The sequence below is a fragment of the Myxocyprinus asiaticus genome, chromosome 36, assembly GCF_019703515.2.
Source record: "Myxocyprinus asiaticus isolate MX2 ecotype Aquarium Trade chromosome 36, UBuf_Myxa_2, whole genome shotgun sequence".
NCBI classification, from domain to species: domain Eukaryota; kingdom Metazoa; phylum Chordata; class Actinopteri; order Cypriniformes; family Catostomidae; genus Myxocyprinus; species Myxocyprinus asiaticus.
In genome coordinates, this window is record NC_059379.1 from 30,955,878 (window position 1) to 30,977,364 (window position 21,487).

The 21,487-nt window shown below is 37.1% G+C and overlaps 1 protein-coding gene across 1 annotated transcript in view; it reads left to right on the forward strand.

Annotated features, from left to right (window-relative positions):
• The window catches only part of LOC127427376 (integrin alpha-M-like), a 62,226-nt gene that overhangs the window by 13,581 nt on the left and 27,158 nt on the right, over positions 1 to 21,487 (forward strand). Inside the window, exons 2-10 of the mRNA XM_051674957.1 lie at positions 9,407 to 9,524; positions 17,708 to 17,811; positions 17,927 to 18,003; positions 18,556 to 18,664; positions 18,754 to 18,881; positions 19,059 to 19,201; positions 19,356 to 19,506; positions 20,674 to 20,824; positions 20,980 to 21,053. Coding sequence (XP_051530917.1) covers positions 9,407 to 9,524; positions 17,708 to 17,811; positions 17,927 to 18,003; positions 18,556 to 18,664; positions 18,754 to 18,881; positions 19,059 to 19,201; positions 19,356 to 19,506; positions 20,674 to 20,824; positions 20,980 to 21,053 — 1,055 coding nt within the window. The remainder of the gene's footprint in view (positions 1 to 9,406; positions 9,525 to 17,707; positions 17,812 to 17,926; positions 18,004 to 18,555; positions 18,665 to 18,753; positions 18,882 to 19,058; positions 19,202 to 19,355; positions 19,507 to 20,673; positions 20,825 to 20,979; positions 21,054 to 21,487) is intronic.

The window sequence follows — 21,487 nt, forward strand, 5'->3', positions numbered from 1 at the left end:
TTACGTGAGCAGACAAGGTTTGAACAAGATCAGACTGAAATTCACGGCTTTTTAACACTTCGCTGTTTATTGGATAAATACAGGTAAACGTCATATTATGTGACTACGCATTGCTTTACGGAGAGATTCTGACCTTCTAGTTCAGAACGCGTTTTAGACGCTGTCATTTTAATTAAGCTTAATTTACCTCAGGTGTGCTTTCTATGCGGTTGTGCGGAAGTGTAAAATACATCCATTTATGTAGTGTAAAGTCTGATATTTAAGAAAATATAAGGGGTCACTAACTTTGTCAATTCTTTCACTGTTTTTTTGAACATTTTTTCTGAACTGCACTGTAAATGTGTCCTATGGTGTGACATAACAAAAATGAAGAACAAAAAAGTTAGGTAATATACAAAGAGCATGAGAGATTTATTTTCATTGTTAGATGCTTATTTTCATATGGTGTTTTTTTTATTTATTATGAAAATGATAAATATAAATATAACAAATAATATAACACCCCCCCCCATTGAACCTGTTGAACTTGTTGGACATTTTCATTAAACACAAGTCAAAATTTGCTGTCATCCTTTCAAAAATGTTGAAAATTATACCAGTTTAAGATAAGTGATGATTATATCTACCCTAATGCAATATTCAGCAGTTTTTTTAAAACATATTTTGAGTTAAAAAATTAATTTTTGGTTCTTTTATGTGTCACACCATAGGACATTATGTGGACAGAAATGGTAGTTGTTGGATTAAAGAGAAATAAGATGTATTACATTCAAGCATTTTTATTTATTAAATTTTTTAAATATAATTGTTGCATTTTTCAAAGCAGCATTTAAACTATTTACTTTCTTCATCATTCTCTTAGGATCTCCTCGCTTCTGTGTGGATCCCTGTTAATTTTCTCTCTATACTTTTGTGTTCTCTCTCTCCCACTCATTTTCCTCCCTCAATACTTTCTGTCCAAAAATGAAACAATCCAAAAATAAAGGACCACATTTTATACTTCAGTAGTTTGCATGTAAATGTAATCTTCAATAGAGTAAAGCATATTTGGCCTGCTGTCCGATATTGGAGGGCTCAGAGCTCGAGACTCGACTTGAGTCCTGATTACACCAATCACCCCCCCGGACTTTACTTACTTGGGGGGCTGATTACACAACAACGTTTTCAACTAATAACGGAAAACTTTTTATGTTTTGGCTGTTCGTTTACACGACAACGGCGTTTTGGGGCCTGAAAACGCAAACTTTTGAAAAAGGGTTTCAAAGTGCACGTTTTTGAAAACGATGCCGTTACTGTCTCCGTGTAAACATACAAAAACATGAAAATTTGTGAAAACGATGACGTCATGCACACGCGTATTATGTATTCAGTCTATAGGCATGTGCGCGAGTACTTCAAAACAATGTGCGAGACATTCAAAACTACAATGGCGGACTACATGACTGTGCTGCTCAAGATTTTGAGTTTATTGACGCTTCTCCAGCAAATTGTAGATTTACTGCATCACTACTACGACCAGCAATCGCCATCTTCATTGTTTGTATTCACCGCTCTGTGGAAGAATGCTTAGGTGCGCAGGCGCGTAGTGTTTCTTTACAAAGTGACATCACCAACTACTGGCCTGGCATGCATAATACAGCATTTTTAGTCGTTTTCGCGGATCCGTGTGAACGGGGATCGTTTTGACAATGTTGTCGTCTGTACGCAAAACTTTTCAAAAAAGCAAAGGAAAAACTTTTCAGTTTTTTTGTATATCGTTGTCGTGTAAACGTACCCTTAGATGAATAGCGAATATCTGAAAATAGGTGGAGATGGGGAGGAGGCGGGATGCCAAGAAAATCTGTCAGGGGAAGCAGGTAAACTGCGGCTTATATACTGCTGCTCGCAGGCTGTAATTATGTCAGATTAAAATTGGCATGCTACTCCCGAACCTCTGTTAATTAACATTTATAACTATTTATTTTCATGACACTGAATAGCAGTATCATCATACATCATATCATCACTATAACAGTACAAATGTTCTGCAAAAACAGCAGAAAGTAGTTTAATTATTGCAATTTAAAACTGAAAATGGTCAAAAAAAAAAAAAAAAAGAATAAAAATTAGTTACATTTTATTTAATTTTTTAAAATGCTTCTTTAATAGACCTTGTCCTCTTGTGTGACATGTTTATCCTCTGGTGTGACAGATGAGGTGGTGTCACACCAGAGGACATTTTCTGTCACACCAAAGGATGTTTCAGCCTTTTGTGTGAGTTAATGACCTTGCTATTCTTAGCTAACATGTCATTAGCAGTTAGCAAGACACATTTGCACAATTTTCCATAATTATGCAGTTTAACATAGTTTTTAGTAAAAAAAAAAAATAATAATAATAATTTAGGGGTGTCACACCAAAGGACAACAAAATGTAAACACTTTTAGAGCTTTGAAACAAGTTAAATATTTGAACAATTTGGAGACAAAAACTTACCATGTGCATATGTCCTGGCCTTAACAGGGGGCTTCAGAAACATGACCTTGAATGGGGTTATAGAAACTAAATAAAGTTGTCTGTGGAATTGCCCGATTTAATATGAGGATATGGTGTCACACCAGAGGATGTGGTTTTCAGTGACAAAATGTATCAACTTCCTACGCTTTTAGACATATATGGATGAAAAAAAAACGAATTGTCATTTACTAAAATAGACACTTGTAAAATTATGCCAGTGGTATTTATCAAGATTTTTATGCTTTTCTTTTTAATTTATTAAAGTTAGAATTTATTGAACCTTGCTTGAGACAGTCACACCATAGGATAATTCTGAGATTTGGCTCAAAAAATTAAAAAAATCTAATGACAATGCAGTTTGTATAATAACAGGTCGATGTAAAGCAAAGAAATGTTTAATCATTTAATGCATTTTTAAATGATGACAATACTGTTTATTAATTTTTATCTTGTGTGACAGTGAAAATGCCATGTCATGTCAACAGTCCATATATATATATATATATATATATATATATATATATATATATATATATATATACACACACACACACACACACACACACACACACATCAGTGCGACTGTAATCAGTGTGACTCGAGCATTGTCTGTGTTTGATGGTGTTGCAGGGTATTCCAAATGAACGAATTTTGTCAAGTGAAGTGAACTTCAACAGATATCCCATGCTCAATGAGTAGGGAGCAGTGAACACTGTGTAGGGACCCTGCGGATTGGAATTTGGAACACACCTTGATTGTGAGAAGCAGCCAGAAATACGCTGCCAGTTCGTCAGACACTTTGCCGGTAGAAGTTTGGATTCTATGCAGTAAAGAAAGCTATTAATTATAACAGTTATAATCTGACCAAAACATGATGTAGCATTTAGTCGCGCTACACAGCTATTTGCTGGAAAATGTAGTTCGCTACTGGAAAAGCTACATTGTTTTAAAAGTAGCTGAGCTACTGTCAAGCTACTGAAAATTTTAGTTAAGTTAGTAGCGTTGCTATTGTAGTTAGCTACTCCCCAACACTGCTTATAGCATGGTGCACTAATTACTTTTATAAAACAGTAAATGCATATAAAAATATTGGTCTTCTGGTCCGAGTCATTCGTTCTTTTTTCACGTGACAGCTGTATACGCTATGCATTGCTCACACAGGAAACAGAAATGATTAGTTCACCTCTCGAGTCTTCTGGTCCGAGTCGTTCGTTCTTTTGTCACATACGAACGTACGAACGACTCGGACAAGAAATTCCAGAGGTGAACTAATAATTTCTGTTTCTCATAATTTGTCCTTGGCTGCATTATCAATTTTTCCTTATGGGGACTGTAATCAAAGTTTGCATAAGTAGATGTATTGGGGGGGATTTGGCTATTGAAAATGTAACTTGAATAAAGTTTGTTCATTTTGCTGAATGAGCCTCAAAGATTCAAGTCAGTAAAATGATCCAATCTTCCCATCACTAGTCTGAGATGACCCACATCTGGCCAATAAAATGAACAATGAAGACTTGTGAAGATAGCACATACCCAAAAAACACTCATGTTAATAATTATTCACATGACTTGAAGACTACTCTTCTGAAGAAACCCCCCATACCATGAAATCTAAGACACTCTCCTTTTGTCCTTCGATATAAACAATTTCCTACACTTAAATTAGGCCTATAAGGGAGCGTGAGACATTTCCTGCGGAACGCCTGAACGTCCATGATCTCCAGAAATGCAAAAGAAGCTCCTTGGTTCCATTCATTCAGTAACATATGAACACTTAAAATTACATACTGAATGACCACCATGAGACATTTCCAATGTCACATGCTAAAACTCAGTACAAGACAAGCGAGAGCTTGAAAACTGTTATACTTTCTTTAAAAATGATCTCTTTGTATTATTTTTTTGATCAGGACATCTCATCTTAATCCAGGAACTTTGACACAATTGCAAATCTTACTTTACTGTAATTTTATCCTGTTCATAGTCTGCCAAAGTGCCTAGAACTCTCAGTCAAGGTTTAGCCTGATAATATACCCTGACAGTTATGCTTTTTATAATGTATAATGTATTATCCATGTTGTAAAACCAATTAATTAACCATTATGATTTTTAATCGGGTATGTTCATGTTTTGTAACTTGCACGTTGAATATTCATGAAGGTATGTCATGTTTACTATCGTTGAGTTTCATTTTGCATGTCTCGAATGCTAATGAAGGGTATTTTCTAATATTTCTTAGCGATTTCATTATATAAAATGTATGATAAAAATGTACTTTTTCGAGCTGGAATTTTAAGAATCCTTTACACAAAGTATTGTAAATCAACTTCAGAAGGAGCAGAAGGAGGGATAGAGAGATGATCACATGGTATCTGAAAAACACTTCTGATTGGCTCAACGCACCTTTGGGGTGTGGCCAAACCTCAACTCAACTCAACAAAACCTCCCCTCCTAAGACGCGCTTCAGTCTCCTCTCTCTCTCTCTTTCTCTCTCTCTCTCTCTCTCTCTCTCCTGCATGCACTTGCTTCTTCCTCTCTTCTCTTCCCTCGTGACTCTTAGCCCATCTGCCCAGGATCCGCACAATGTAGAGCCCAGGAAAGTTTGGAAAGTAAAGTTCAGGAACTCTTCTCTGGGCTACGACTCACACACACGATGGGGGTGTTGAAAGTCAGCCTTGCGGGAGGCCTCGCTTCAAAGCCCCGCCTCATTATTACAATCCACAATCTTAACAGAGGTCCAAAACATTGACGGAACAAACAGAACTTTCTACAAAGAGCCAAATAACCAAAGCAACACAAGGAAACGCAAGTACGTCTCCAACTTCGCTGAAAGTGCTGGTGTCTCTTTAATATAATTTGAGTAACCCGATTGCCAATCGAGGTATTTATTCTAAATGGAAGTTGATGATTCTCAAAGCATTGTCTATAGACTCCATATAGTTACATTTCTCTGTACAGATAATTTCATTTACCTTCTGTTACAATTTACTCACCAACCTGTTTGTCATTTTTGTCTATGTGTTTAGAGTAGCAATAAAGTCTTGTTTGTTTTCCAAGTTAATTTGACTGTGGTACATTTTGATAAATAATCTCGTCACTTGATTTTTTTAAAAGATTTGAGCTCCGAAGCTCAAACCATATCTAAACATATTTGTGATATTATTTTCCGTGAGAATATTATTACTCTAAAGAGCTAAAAGATGCGGCATATAAACTCAGTGTGGCCGAGTGATCAGATGTACACTTTGAATTCTTTCAGTAAGTTAATTTATCATAATTCCCTTATTAGGCTAATTCCTTACATTTAAATTGTGATCGGATACAACGAGACGTTGTATTACATATTAATGGTGGAGAATTTGATTCAGATTTACAATCTGATCATTTGTCATTTATCCTTCTTATTATGGTGGTCGAACGCGGCTAATTCCATTATACAATTTCCTACGTATTATTGTCCGAGATATGTAAAACCGATAATTTTCCTACATAATGCCGTAGACAGGGGGACAGTTTAATATAATTCCTAACACACATAATTTTCCTACAACATTTTGGCTTATGAGATGCGTTATGCATGCAAAGTCAGTGTATATGTTTCTCAGTTTTCCAAAGTGCAATGAACTATTTCTTAAAAAACAAAAAAATATGTTTTCCATCGCATCATTTTTATTTTTGAATACACCCAGAGTTCTCACACAAATTGCTACAGCGAGCACTCCCATTAATAGCCAGTTGTCTTGGCATGAAAATTGAACTTACATTTAGCACTCTTGTGAAAACTGGATAAGACATAGTGCACGGTCAAAGCACATAGCCCTGCACATAATGCTGGTATTAAAATAGGGCTCAAACTCCCTGACATCTAAGGTTAATAATTGGCCTTTATGGGTGCTGCACAGTGATCAACACAGTAGCTAGGTTGAACAAGTGTTTTGCATTATAGCTGTTCAGTGTTGGGTAAGTTACTTTCAAAAAAGTAATCCACTACTGATTACTAATTACTTTTAGAAAATTGTAATTATATTACTTTACTAATTCATGTGGAAAGTAATTAGATTACTAATTACTTTACTTTGAAGTTACTTTCTAAAACCAATCAAACCTGCAGAAAAAAAACAAATGTGACACTAACAGCTCTTATAGTACTTTAATATTGACTGAAATTTTAACCAAATTACAGCAATATGACAAAGAAAGAAACTTGGCTAAAGAGATCCAATGCATTTATAAAAATGCAACTTAACTTTCTTATCTCAAATATGCTGTAGTAGTATCTTCAGGTGTATGTGTGTGTGTGTGTGTGTGTGTCTGTGTGTGCCCACTATCTACAACCTTCTTAGCTGTGTGTGGCATGTAAGCTTGTTTACCTGTGTTTATGTTGGTGTAAAAGACAGAAAAAGAATACTAATGAACTGAAAACCTTTCTGAAAACCCATTTGCAGACAGCTTTGTTAGTAAAACCATTGTGTATTTGAATGGTTGTTTCTTTTTTGTGCATATACAGGTTTGCTTGTGTTGCATCATGCATGTATGTGTGTTTGTGTTTGCACGTTATAGGAACAGTATGTGTGTTAGGAATTAAATTAAACTGTCTGCATTCTATGTCATTATTATGTAGGGAAAAGTATAATGGAATTAGTCGCATTCGACAACCATTATCAAAAAGATAAATGACAAATAATTAGATTGTGTCTGAATAAAATTCTCCACCATTAAAATCGTAATACAATGTCTTGTTGTATCCACTCACAATTTATATTGTAAGGAATTCGCTTTAATAAGGGAATTATGATTAATTCACTTATTGGAGTAATATTATTCACATGACTTATTGAAAATAATATCACACATATTTTAGGTATGAGCTTTGAAGCAAGATCTTTTAAAATCAAGTGACGAGATTATTTATCAAAATATACCACAGTCAAATTATCTTTTAATACAAATATTTTATTGCTATTCTAAACATAAAACTAACCTAACACATACAAACATGAAACAGGTTGGCGAGTAAAGTGACAGAATGTGAAAGAAATGATCAATACAGAGAAAATGAACTTTATGGAGTCTGTAGACAATGCCTTAAGAACCATTTATCATTCTTTGAGTCTAAATCGATTTGCAATCGGATTACCCAAAGTAGTTCAATAATATACCAGCACTTTCAGCAAAAGTCTGGAGATGTACCTGCATGTCGTTGTGTTTTCTTGCATTGCTTGTTTCTTTGGCCCTTTGTAGAAAGTTCGTTCCATCGATGTCTTGGACCTCTGTTAGATCGTGGATGTCTGTTGCTTGTGTCGATGTATGATGAGGCGGGGCTGTGAAGCGAGGCCTTCCGCAATGAAGACTCGTGACTCCCATTATGTGTGTGAACCGTAGAGTGGACTTCGTGTCCCGAGTTTCCTTGGACTCTGCATGGCACGGAGGCTGCAAGCCACGAGGGCAAGAGCACAGAGGATGCAGAGCTGCAGAGAAAGTGGAAGAAGCAAGAGAGCCGAAGAAGAGAGAAGACTAAGACAGAAGAGAGGAAGACACCCGAAGAGAGGAAGACTCAAGACTTCTTCCATGGTACCAGAGTTTTATGTTAAGATTGGCAATACCCCAACGGTGTCCTAAGCCAATCAGAAGTGGCTTTTCAGAGTCACATGGTCAACTGGTCTGTCCTTTTCAAAGTTGATTTACAATCTTTTGTGTGGAGGATCCATACAAATTTTCCGCTCAAAATAGTGCATGTTTAATCATTAACTTTTATATCTTGGATACAACTGAATATATCAAAAATGAATTAACATAAACATTCCTAAAATGCAGAAAGAATTTCAATGATAGTAAGCATGAGGTGTTTTATCCTGAATAGTTACCATTCTTTGTAAAAATGACATAACACGAGATTAAAGATTATAATCATCGATTTGTCAGTTATAAGTGATTACAAATCACTACACATTTTAAAAGGTACATAAGGCTATAATCATTAATTTGTCAGTTATAAAAGTGATCACAGGTCATAAAGTCATTTTCAGAATTATCTAGCAAGGCAAGGTATTGTGTACATTTTGGGTCCAAATGCATTCTGTACATTTTATAGGTTTAACTCATCAAAGTACTGTGACTTTGTGTGAAATGTTCCTGGATTAAGATGAGATGTCCTAGAATTAGAATCACACAAACACGAGGGTCTTTAGATCTGTGTGGAAGTTCAGAAGGTCATGCTGAGTCTGCCCCATGTCACTGTCCCATGGGTTGAGGGGCCTTTCTGACCAATGGCCTTTTTTGATTTAAATCATGCTGTTTCAGTCTCTTTGACCATTCTATCGTCCAAAGGCAGCCCTCCACTAGACTTCTTCTTTAGCTGCTGTTTGCAAAATACTGATCACAATGTCTCGTGATCTCTAGTTTAAGTGTAGCAAATTGGTTTATATTGAAGGACAAAAACAGAGTGTGTTTTAAGCATTTCCCGGGGTTTCCAGGGAGTGTGTTCTCTGTTTTTTATTGCTTGTCATCTCTGCCCTTAAAGTGGAGGAGGCCTTCCTTTAGAAGAGTAGCCTTTAAGTCATGTGAATAATCATTAACATGAATGACTTTGGGATGTGCTATCTTGGACAAGTCTTCCTTGTTTCTCAAGATGATTAAGTTAAACAGGTGGTCATCCTTATCTCATTTAGCTGGGTCATGCCATTATTTTATGGCTTTTGAGGAATTTCCAGGGGCCTCTGAGCGTGTTAAATTTTTTAATTTATTTTGTGTATTTTAGCACAACTGGACTGCTGTATTGACCAATCAGCATCCAGGACTAGAACAATCCAATTTGAAAATTAATTTAAATATGTAATTTAGATGTAGGATAAGACCAAAGAAGCAACTTGTCTTGCATATTGATGTCCTTTTTTATTTCTGAACCTTTTAGTATCTCAATCAATGATGGCTTTCAACATTGATCCTGCTACATGGAGAAGTTTCAGAGGACCTTCACAGCTCTCAAATGTTGCCTTTGGCTATAAGATAATACAGAATGAATCAAAAAGGTGAGAGCAACATAACCACTGATAATGAAACCTGCTTAGTTTGTGTGGCACCTAGAAAAACACAATATGGCCTGTACACATCACACTAGACAGGTTCAAATCCCACACTTACCGGTCAGAGAGTACATGTCTTTATTGGTTTAATTCAGGCTGGGTGAGAAAAAACCTTGTCTCCTGGAAATAGCAAAGCAGTCCGGCAATCTAACTGGAGCTTGCAATTTTCACAAGTGCTATTCAGCATTCTCTGCAATATGCATCAGATGGTTAGTAAACTGACTGTGGTTGGTCTATGAATGTACCATCTGAGGATGAGACTATATCCTCATGCGACCCTGCATACACATGTGTGGACGTTGTATTTTGGCTTCCCTATACACAATGCATCATTTCAATTCGTATAAACTGACTGATCTCAGTTCAGAAGTAACCCTCAGTAAAGGGTTAAAGGAATAGTTCACCCAAAAATGAAAATTTACTGATAATTTACTCACCCTCAGGCCATCCAAGATGTATCTGAGTTTCTTTCTTCATCAACACAGAATTTAAGACTTTTAGGATTTCATTTCAGGCCTCCTCCTTTAAACAATGCAAGTGAACATCCTTCATTTTTTGACGGTCCAAAATGCATATTTAGGGTGCATCAAAATAATCCACACGACTCCAGTTGACAACTGATTATTTTTAGAAACAAAACAATATTTATATACTTTTTAACTACAAATGTTCACTTCCTTACATCTCTGTGATGAGAGGGATGACATAAGCTCGTTGGGAAGGTCACGCGTCACGTGGAAAATGAGTCAGGAAGCGCGTCATTGTTTACATTGTTTTGTTTTATTATTATTATTTGGAAATTATTTTTTATTTATTTTATTTTTGAAATAGTTTTGGACTGTTTTGGTTTGTGAAAGGCACAAGTTTCTCTTGTAAACAATGACGCGCTTCCTGACTCCTCCACGTGACACGTGACCTTTCCAACGTCATCCCTCTCATGAGCGCACGTCACAGAGATGTACGGGAGTGAACATTTGTTTACGAAGTTGTAAATTTGGCTATAACTTTACTCAGAAAAGGTTTGTAAGTGATTTTATAACACTAAAATCATGTTTACATGCATACTCTTTATGTCTTGTGGATATACTTTTGAAACAGTGAGTATTTTAACATTCAAAAATTGCCCCCTGTTCACTTCCATACTGTTTGTTTGACAGTGCAGAGAGATAACACTGAGATTTTTTTGTATAATATATAAATGTATATGTATATATAATTTTTTTGAGATGTTACAAACAATACAGCTGATTTTCTGTAAAACTGCTTTGGAGCAATGTGTATTGGGGAAAGCTAAAAAAAAAAAATATATATATATATATACTGTGTATATATATATATATATAATCAGCTGTATTGTCTGTAACATCTCAAAAACATTATCTGGAAAACTATTTTCTCTAGGTTTGTATCATTTTTTATTATTATGTGCAACTAGTTACAAATCAAAAAGGGAAATGGAAATTCTTGATTGTTATTTTAGGTGCTGACTGATATTTTCTGATTTCTTTTTGTACATTAATCATCTGAAAATTTTGGTGGTGACTGTGAAATTGAACACTGGGATTTTTTTATACAAACTATTTATACAGTGCAAAGTGCCAATAAGTATTAACCCCATATACTGTAGTGCCCTGTAGACAGTGCCCCCTACTGAAGAGCAATGACCTTACAGCATTATAGATTGTACGGCCTTGTTTTTTATCAGGGTCAGAAATTAATTAGGGCTCAGGGCAAAAATACCACCACAAGTGGAAGTTGAAAAAATGCTGATATATTTAAAATGTGGAGGCAAAGGATGCCTAATAGCCATTGCAGGCTGTCTTGTGTGTATTTTGGTTTCTTTTGGTTTCTTGTTTCCCTCAGTTTTTGTTTTCAGTGTTTGTTTTGTATCTTACATAAAACTGCTGCGTTTGGGTCCTGTTTTCTTGATTCTTCATTCTACACGGCATTATAGAACAACTGACCTGCTTTTATGGATCTAGCAGCAGAATTAGGGGTATTCCTTTTTGGGAATATTTGGCTCACTTTCTGGCTTTAGAAAGCCGGTCAGACTGGGCTGACTCCCATCTTTCATCCATTTTTTGGTTCGGCCTGAACTATTATGAGAACACTGATTGGCCTGAGATGGGAGATTGCTCTGGAGAGTGTATACCCTTCATGTGAGAATAACACCACCTAGACCGCAGAGTCCCTGGCCGCCCTGACCGCAGAGTCCCCGGCCGCCCTGACCGCAGAGTCCCCGGCCACCCTGACCACAGAGTCCCTAGCAGCCTTGAATGCTGAGCTCCCGGTCGCTTTGACCGCTGCCTCCCCGTCCGTCTTTATTTTAGAGTCCCCTAGTGCCTTGACCTCTGAGCTCACTGAGTTCCCAGATGCCATAAACTCTGAGACCTATGAGCCCTCTCAGTCCCAAGCTGTTCTGACCTCTGAGCCCTCTTAGTCCCCAGCTGCCCTAACTTCTGAACTCTTTGAGTCCCTTGTTGCCTTGACCTCCGAGCCCTCTGAGTCCCCAGCTGCTTTGACCTCTGAGCCCACTGAGTTCCCAGATTCCATAAACTCTGAGACCTCCGAGCCCTCTGAGTCTCTAGCTGCTTTGACCTCTGAACCCGCTGAGTCCCCAGCTGCTCTCATTTCTGAGCTCTTAGTCCCCTATTGCCTGGACCCTGCCAGCTGTTAACAGCCATCTGCTGGGTTCCCAGTGGTCATCTGCTTCTCCGCCTGGTCCCCTCTGGTCTCCTGGCTGTCTGCCTGGTCCGCCCTGGTCTCCTGGCTGTCTGCCTGGTCTGCTCTGGTCTCCTGGCCGTCTGCCTGGTCCTCCCTGGTCTCCTTGCCGTCCGCCTTGTCCTCCCTGGTCTCCTTGCCGTCCGCCTGGTCCTCCCTGGTCTCCTGGCTATCTGCCTGGTCCTCCCTGGTCTCCTGGCTATCTGCCTGGTCCTCCCTGGTCTCCTGGCTATCTGCCTGGTCCTCCCTGGTCTCCTGGACAACTGCCTGGTCCTCCCTGGCCGTCTACCTGGTCCTTCCTGGTCTCCTGGCCATCTGCCTGGTCCTCCCTGGTCTTCGGGCCCTACACCAGCTCCGTTCTGGTCTCCGGACCCTCTGCCTGGTCCGCTCTGGTCTCCGGGCCATCCGCCCACTCTGCCTGGCCTCTTGGTCCACGCCTGTCTTCTGGACCCTACAGCTGCTCCGTCCTGGTCTCCTGGTTCTAGTTGGTCTCCTGACCCTCTGCCCATTCCACCATGGCTGCCTGGTCCATCTTGCCCTCCATCAGTCTCTCCTGCTTCACCCATGGCTTTCAGCTCCAATTGTTCCCCTCCTGTGCTCTCCTAGACTGCCAGCCACCACATAGTCTTCTGCTCTGCTTAAGATTTTTTTGGGTATATGTATTTAGAAGCATCAGGAGCCGCTCCTTAAAGGGGGGCTATGTAAGGTTTTCGCTGGCGACCACTAGAGGTTGCCATGTAGGTATGTTGTCCTTCCTTTGTCTTGTGTTTTATTATAGGTTTTGTAGTTCTTTTTGTGGTCTTTGTTCATTGGTCTCAGTGGTTATTAGTTTCAGGTGTTCCTCGTTTTATCATTTGTCCCTTGTTTATTTATTCCTCAGTTTGTCTGTGTTTTTTTTGTCAGTTGTTGTCCATGCGGGCTGAAGTGTGTGTATTTCAGTTTCTTTTGGTTTCTTGTCTCCTTCAGTTTTTGATTCCAGTGTTTGTTTTGCATCTTTTATTAAAACTGCTGCGTTTAGATCCTGTTTTCTTGATTCTTCATTCTACATGACATTACAGTCAGGAAGTGAGTGAAGTCGCAAACACGCAGTGGAACACAGAACACCATAAATGCACCTGCTGCATAAAGTCCCTATTAAGAATGACACAACGTTCTTTTATGCTTTTATGCCCTGCAGAATATTCAGTGCGAGCCCTTATACCCTTAATAATATGTTTTGCCATTGCTTTGTATAAATTAGTTTCCCGCAAAGAGTATCATGTATTTAAATATACAGTAAATAATCACCACTGCTCTGCGCATGAGCACAAGGTATCTTAGAATACGATTAAGAAAGTAGTCGGATTCAAATGTTAACATGGCTAATATTTTTCTTTTGAACTGATTATTTTAGGTCTACACCATCCCCTTCAATCGGATGGAAATTTAATTCGGATCCAGCTCAGTTTCAATCCAGATCTCTTTTGTGTTTACTTGAAGGCTTTTCAATCTGATTGATCTATCAGTCGGAATTTAAACAGATTATTTGGTTGCATGTAAACATGGCCAATGACGTCTTTGCTCACCATCCAGTCCACAAATGTGCAGACAAATGCTGAGAATTTTCTTTAAAGGATGTCCGTGAATGAGCTTTTGCATTTGTATTGAGACACTTGTTCCGCAGTCTATATATATAGATATATTTACATACAACAGGCAGGTCTAACACTTGTTGTTGAAAATGTTGAGATGTAGATAATACAAACCTCCAAGACACAACATTGCCAAAAAAATCAGCCATGGTTTAATGCTCCAAAGACCATCCCTGCATTTGTTCCATTAGTGGGATGGTAGAGGTCAGACTATAGGCCCTTTCCCACTGCAGTAACTAAAGCCTATTTTAAGTACTTTTACCTGGAACTAGTACTTTTTGTCATTTTCGGCTTTTTAGCTCCTACTAGGTACTTCTACCCTCAGAAGAAGGACTTTGGGAGGTGCTGCAACCTGTGATTGGTCAAACACGTATGACGCACAAACCTATAAGAAACGCGAAGAGTCAGCAGCCATCACGAGTAAACAAATTTGTAGCTGTTAGCCTGCTACTCAGAGAATAGCGCTAATTTTCCAATTCCCTTAACAGCAATAACATAAAACCAATGAAGTATCCAAAGAGCATCGCCTGATACACATATGTATGTGCGAGTGGTGAGCAGAGCTGTTGCCTGACTTTGAGACGTGCTTTGAGTTTTCATTGCTTCTGTAGCCTACGGTGTTTTTATAAAGTGATTTCTTTATTACTACATTGTTTTGTTTTTTTTCCTTGGATAATGGACATAAATAATAAAAAGTAACAAAGCGGATAACAAAATGAGAAAGGATACAAAAGCAATGCATCATAACAAGACAGTAACTCTAAAAGTGGGGTGTTACATGTGCTCTCTTGGGATCATTGAAGACTAGCCATGCTGCTGCATTCTGGATCATTTGCAGAGGCCTGACTGGGCATGCTGGAAGGCTGGCTAAAAGAGCATTCCAGTGATCCAGTATAGATTCTAAACTTGCTGCACGCCTGTTACTGTGTGGTTAACTTGCTTCAAGATGTCTTTTTTAAGTCAATGAGTGAATAGTTTAGTACAGTGTTTTTTGTTAAGTCATAACACCTTTATTGTAAAAGATTGTGTTGATAAATAGTTTACACTGCATTTTGAAAGTGTTCTGCATGGTTAAAACATACGGCACGTTTCATCTCTCCTCTCACTCCGGCTTCAGGGACACAGCACGCACAGCTCACACAGCCAGGGTAAAGACTGTATGATAACAGGAAAATGCTGCCTTTGGAGGGTGTACGTGTACAGAGATAGAATGAAAATATTGTGTTTTTCAAACTGTTCCGAGACCAGTCTCCTTAAGAGTTCCATTGATTCAAAATGGTATTTTTTTATACCATTGACTGATTAGGCAGTAAGGCAGCTGCCTACGTTTACGGATGTAGCTACAGTTTGTGTTAAACAGCCCTAACAAAAGTGTAGCTCCGATCCTGGCGTCCTCCGTTGGTGTTGTTGATTTTTCTTGTTGTTGCTATTGAATCGTGTGTGCAAACAACATTAGAAGAAAAATTGTCGACACTAGATGACGGCACTACGGGGGCTACTTTTTTGTGTGCGAATACAAGTGGGGAAAGTCTCCTCAGATGTGCCGTTCCTCTTAAGAGTTCTCATCTAGAGAGTTACTAAGGGGAAAAGTACCTAGACTGAATGTGGGCTTATGTCATTAACATGTGCCACATGCACATTTGGCTGCATCTGAAAATGAAGGCAATCAGTCATGGCTGAGTTCGCAATGGCATACTACTCATACTTCTCTTACTATTTGTGCCATATCTTTAAATGGCAGAAATAGTAAGAGTATGGCAATACACCATTCCGAACTGAGTCAATGGATTTACTGACCTTGCTTCTCCCATAACGTCACATATTTGTAACAGTTAATAACTGCCCTAGCAGAGGAGCATCACATTTTTGTGCTTTAGGAATTGACAATAACAACACTGATTGCAAGATTTTAATCTACTTTCAAGCCAACAATGAGAGAGAGAGAGAGAGAGAGAGAGAGAGAGAGAGAGAGAGAGAGAGAGAGAGAGACTCGCTATTCAGTTCACAGAAACTGCTGCTCAAGTAATCTTTTCAACCACATGATGTGTTCATTTTATGTTATAGACATTAAACTTATCTCAGCAATATTACAACAATAGTGTATACACACATACTGACATTTATAAATACCATTTCAGTATTTAGCGTTTTGTCATAATATTGTTTGCTATGACGACCGGCTGCCCACATAGTCTGTAATAACTTACCATAGAATATTATGTGTCGATGATAATATATGAGTAATAAGAAACCATATGGTTACTCAAATTGACTTCAAAGGCTAAATATCTGGTAACACTATTTTGATGGTCCCCTTACAGATATTCAACTGACTATAAGTGACTTATCAACTGACTTCCAATAGCCTGTATAACAGCAAAATAAGATCTTATCAACTGACTTGCTATAGCTAGTAAACAGTGTTTCAACAAACATTTAGTAGACTTTCAGTAGCCTGTATATAGATCTTTATTAATGATCTACTTACATTATTGTTGAGAACATCAGTTTCATTATCATTCATCATTAAAATTTTTGAACAAAACAATGACTTCTGTACATTTATATTTCTTTTACATACAGTCTGTGTGCTGGTTGCAATGTGGTGCTGCTATTCCTGTATGTTATTATCAGTATTGGTATTTATCATCTGTTGATAGTCTGTTTCAAAAAAGGAGACATGTAGCAGTCAGTTAACCGTATTCCTTATGTTCACTTTATTTTGATGGTCCCTAGGCAACTATAGATGAACAGTTGATGCTACATTAAAGTTACTCTGTACTGATAGGAAATTCATATGCAACAAACAGTCAGTAGAGCATTTCCAGAAAATCTTTGGGTAACTAAAGGTGAAATAAGAAAACGAGCAGGAAAGCAAAGATATGTAAATAGGTAATTAATAAAGATCTATATACAGGCTACTGAAAGTCTACTGAATGTTTGTTGAAACACTGTTTACTAGCTATAGCATGTCAGTTGATAAGTCACTTATAGTCAGTTTAATATCTGTAGGGGGACCATCAAAATAAAGTGTTACCAAATATCTAGTATATCGGTAGAATGATAAGTCAAACAGTGTCAGGGGTAGACCATGTTGCTTATAGCCTCAAAAGCAAAAAAAAAATAAAAATACATTAAAGTTGACAAATTGTTTGTTCATATGTTTATTATAGTATATACATTTTTTTTTTTTTTTTTTTAATATAATTTCTGGATTTTAAAAAAATATAATTAAAGCAAAATAATTTATTAAACTACTCGCCCACACTCTCCCTAAGTGATGATCCAGACTGTGAGGGGTTCTGGAAGCTGGAGGTGCTCAACACGCAGCGTCTGCTGAAACTGTAGCTCTAATGGTTGCAATGGCAGGGATGCTGTGTGTGTGGATCAATTTCGTGCATTTGTGGATTACCTTGTGCCTCTGTGGATATGTTAGGTACATTTGTTGATTGCCGTGCGCGTGTCTGTTGCGTGCATTTGTAGATTGCTGTGTGCATGTGAGGTTCTGTTGCGTGCATTTGTAGATTGTCATATGCGCGTGGGGATCTGTTGCATGCATTTGTACTGTAGATTGTCATATGCGTGTGGGGATCTGTTGCGCGCATTTGTACTGTTGATTATCATGTGCATTTGGGGATCTGTTGCGTGCTTTTGTGGATTGTCGTGTGCATTTGTAAGCTGTTTTGATACTGTTTTATCTCCATATACTTAGGCAGAAAATATATGAACACACATCATAAAATTAAATGAATTATCCCTCTTTCTCCTTTACCATAGTGTGATTGCAAGTGATCCTTTAATTCAAATCAACCAAGATCGAAGAGGACAAATTTATAGCTGTTCTGTTACACAAAGAAGCTGCTCACCACTAAACATAAAAGGTATTTAGGTTTTTTATTGTTTTCTGAGAGATTATTCAGAGATGATTTTTATTTTATTTATTTTTTTGTGTTTGTTTTCAATTAAACTGTACAAACTGCCCATGTGTTAACATAGTGCCTTCTGAAGCCTTCAACATGTCTCTTGGACTTTCCATGACTCAAGATCTCTTCAAAGGCTCTTCAGAATTGGCAGTAAGTTTTGGCTCAGCACACCTATACAGATTGAAGCTCATGTTTTGGAACCCAATGAATCACATCTTATGACCATTTTACACTTGCAAGTGGCCTTTGAACACAAAAGGCCAAATTAAATATATTCAATAAAACCACTTTGAATTTCAAGGGATTAGAAATGTTATGGCTATATTTAAAAAAAATTCTTAATAATAAACAAACTGCACTTTTTATGGGACTGGACTGACTAGAACTTCTCTTTGAATGTGCAGTAAAACTGAATTCTTATTGGTCTCAAAATCAGCACAAATTCAATGAAAGATATCTGTTTCATTGTGCCATGTTCTTTGTCTTTTCACCTGTCAACAATGGCAGGTAGGCTTAAGCACATCCACAAAATTTAAGCATGACAGATTCCTACTACTGTATATAATAATAAATTATAAATGGTTTTGGTTGATATTAGGACTGATTATCAGCATTACATTTATTTTGAATAAATTTGGATAAAATTATTTTAGTATTCCATTGATCAAATTAAACTTTGTGTTTAAATTCCATCGCACCCAGATTTGTGGTCCAACCATTCCAAAAATATGTGCAGGAGTTACCACCTACAATGGCATGTGCTTTGTTAGTGAAAACAAGTTTGACACAACTATACCAACAGTTTTGAGAGGTAAATATGGAAGGGAAGTTTTATTTATTAAGTCAAAGGATTTAATAAGTCTCTCTACTATATGCATTTCTGCTTCTCTCCATTTGCAGATTGCCCTGGTCAGATTGATATAGCTTTTTTGTTGGATGGCTCTGGGAGTGTAACCGATAATGATTTTAATAAGATGAAGACTTTTGTGATAAACATGATTGAACGTTTCACTGGACGCAATGCACAGGTATGAAGTGTCTGTATTGTCAGTTCATTTCAGTTTTGACACTAATTCTGGAAATCATTTTATTGTCTTTTTTCACATATAATAGATGTGACGTTATTTGATTTTGACAGATTGTGTAAACAATTTTTTACAATGACTTTAATTGAGACGGAATATGAATCTCCCCTTGGCTTACAGTTTGCTATTGCACAGTACTCTTCCAGTTGTGATATTCACTACAACTTCAATGAACTCAAAGACAGCAAGTGGAAAATTAATATTATGAATATACAGCAGATGCATGGAGGAACCAGCACTGCAAAGGCCATCATCAAAGTTCTGTAAGGCTTGTTTGATAATATAAGCCCATGTAAATGCTATTTAAGTAAATGTATAAGTTAAGCACCTCAACAATACAGACACCATGTTGATAAAGACAAACAAAACCACAATAATTGTTTTGTGAATAATAATAGTCTTTTCTTTAATGCACAGGGACTATCTATTTACGAACACTGGAGGGGCAAGAGCAGAAGCAAAACAAATCTTGCTTGTCATTACTGATGGAGAATCATTTGACAGACACCTTCTGCCAAAAGCTGCATCAGATGCACAAGCAAAGAACATCACTCGTTTTGCTATTGGGGTGTGTTTTTCGTCCGCCAAACTATTCATTTTTATGTAGACAGTGGAAATATATACCTGAGAATAAATAATTCGTTTAAATAGGAAAATTCTAATATGAAACTAAAATTGAAACATAAATTGAATACATTTCTAGTTTAAATAAAAATGATTAGAAATGATTTCTCAAATGTATACAACCTAGTTACTGTATAAGCTTCAAGAAATTATACCTGATATCTGCCACAGAAACAAGTGAAGTGGCTGTTGTATGTTCATGAGAAGTACCTCACAAAAACTATCATTTAAAGACCCCATGTAATCAGAATTATTGTAAAATTGAGAACAAGACTGTTAAAAAAGGACAAGTGTATAGAGTAAACATATAGACAGGGCCGAACAAAATACATTAAACGTAACGTAGACGTAACAGGTAGATTATAAATTTGTATTATGTCTTAATATACTATACTATTTCAAAAACAAGGGGTTGGAATGATCAAGTCTTACGTAGCCAGAACTTTGATTAAAACTGCAAAAGGTCTGGGGCTTACCGCATCTTAAACAGGCCTTGAACTGGCTACTTCGACAGAAAGATTATATAATAAGGGATTATTTGCAGTTGGTTTTGTCAATAAGTGCCATTTAGAGGTAGGGTGATCTGAGATACATTATACCATAATAAAAGACTGGTGTGGGAACAAATGTAACTTAACTAAAGCCGTGGCAGTCTCTGTAAACAATTGCACAGAAAACACATGGAAAATAGCAGAAAATGTATGGAGTCTAAGCATAGCACATAGAAACAGACTATTTTCACAAACAATTCTAAGAGAATTTGAAGTTATGCTTGTGTGTACCCATGTGTGTATATCTGAATATATTTAAAAGATTTGATGTCACTAACCTGGAAAACTTTGGCAAATCCAGTGAAAATTTCATTCTCAAAAGTTGAGGACTTATCAAAAGGTCCTGTATGCTTTTACTCACATAAGTTCTATCAAACCAGCCAAACAGATTACAAACATAATGTCCTACCTATTTTTTATTTGAATAGCCTTGGAAATATGTCACATTATGGAAGTAAAATGAGTTGCAAACTTGACAAGCTGTTGACTTTAAGCATGTCTTTTTTTAAATCTACAAATGCTTTATAAAATATTTTCACCTGGTTTGTTTTGTTCAATAGGTTGGCAATGCTTTTGATAATCATAATGCAAAATGGGAGTTGAATACAATTGCATCTGATCCAGACATTGACTATGTGTTTAAAGTGACAAATTTTGATGCATTGAATAATATTCTTCAAAAGCTGGAAGAGAACATTATTGCCATAGAAGGTATGTTTGCCCATCAAAAGACAATGCAAAAATAAAATATAAAAGTTTTAATAGTTCTTCCCTGAATTCTTTGAAGGATTGATTTGTAGCTTTTAACTGACACATTGGCTCACCCAATTATATGTAACAGGTTCTGTCCTGTTCTTCTGCTACAGGAACCCAGACTTCTGGTGACTCCTCCAAAATGGAATTTGCCCAGGATGGATTTAGCACAGCTTTCTCATCATATGTAATTAATCTGTTTTTGAATTTACCAAACCCCTGAATTTAGATTTCTCTTCAGACTAATTGAGGGAGCATATATTTTAAAAATATAAATAGTGTAAAAAAAAGTCTAATTTAGTGTAAAATCCCTTTACATATGTGGTTTAAAGGTGTACTCAGTAATTGTTTCCTCATCAATTTTTTTTTTTCAGGCTTATTCACACCAAGCCCAAATATTTGGAGCGAATTCTAATTTCGAAAAAGCTTTTGAATAGGAACAATGCATTCCTCTGCCACTATTCACATTGGGTCCGATAAATCTTCTGCCAACAATCCAAAGATTTTTTTTTTTTAACAGAGAGCAGTTTTTTTTTTTTTTTTTTGAGCCATGAGATACAAGCTTTTTTTTTTTTTCCAGAGTTACTGCTGCTCCACAGTCCAGCGTGTTGAAGGCACTAA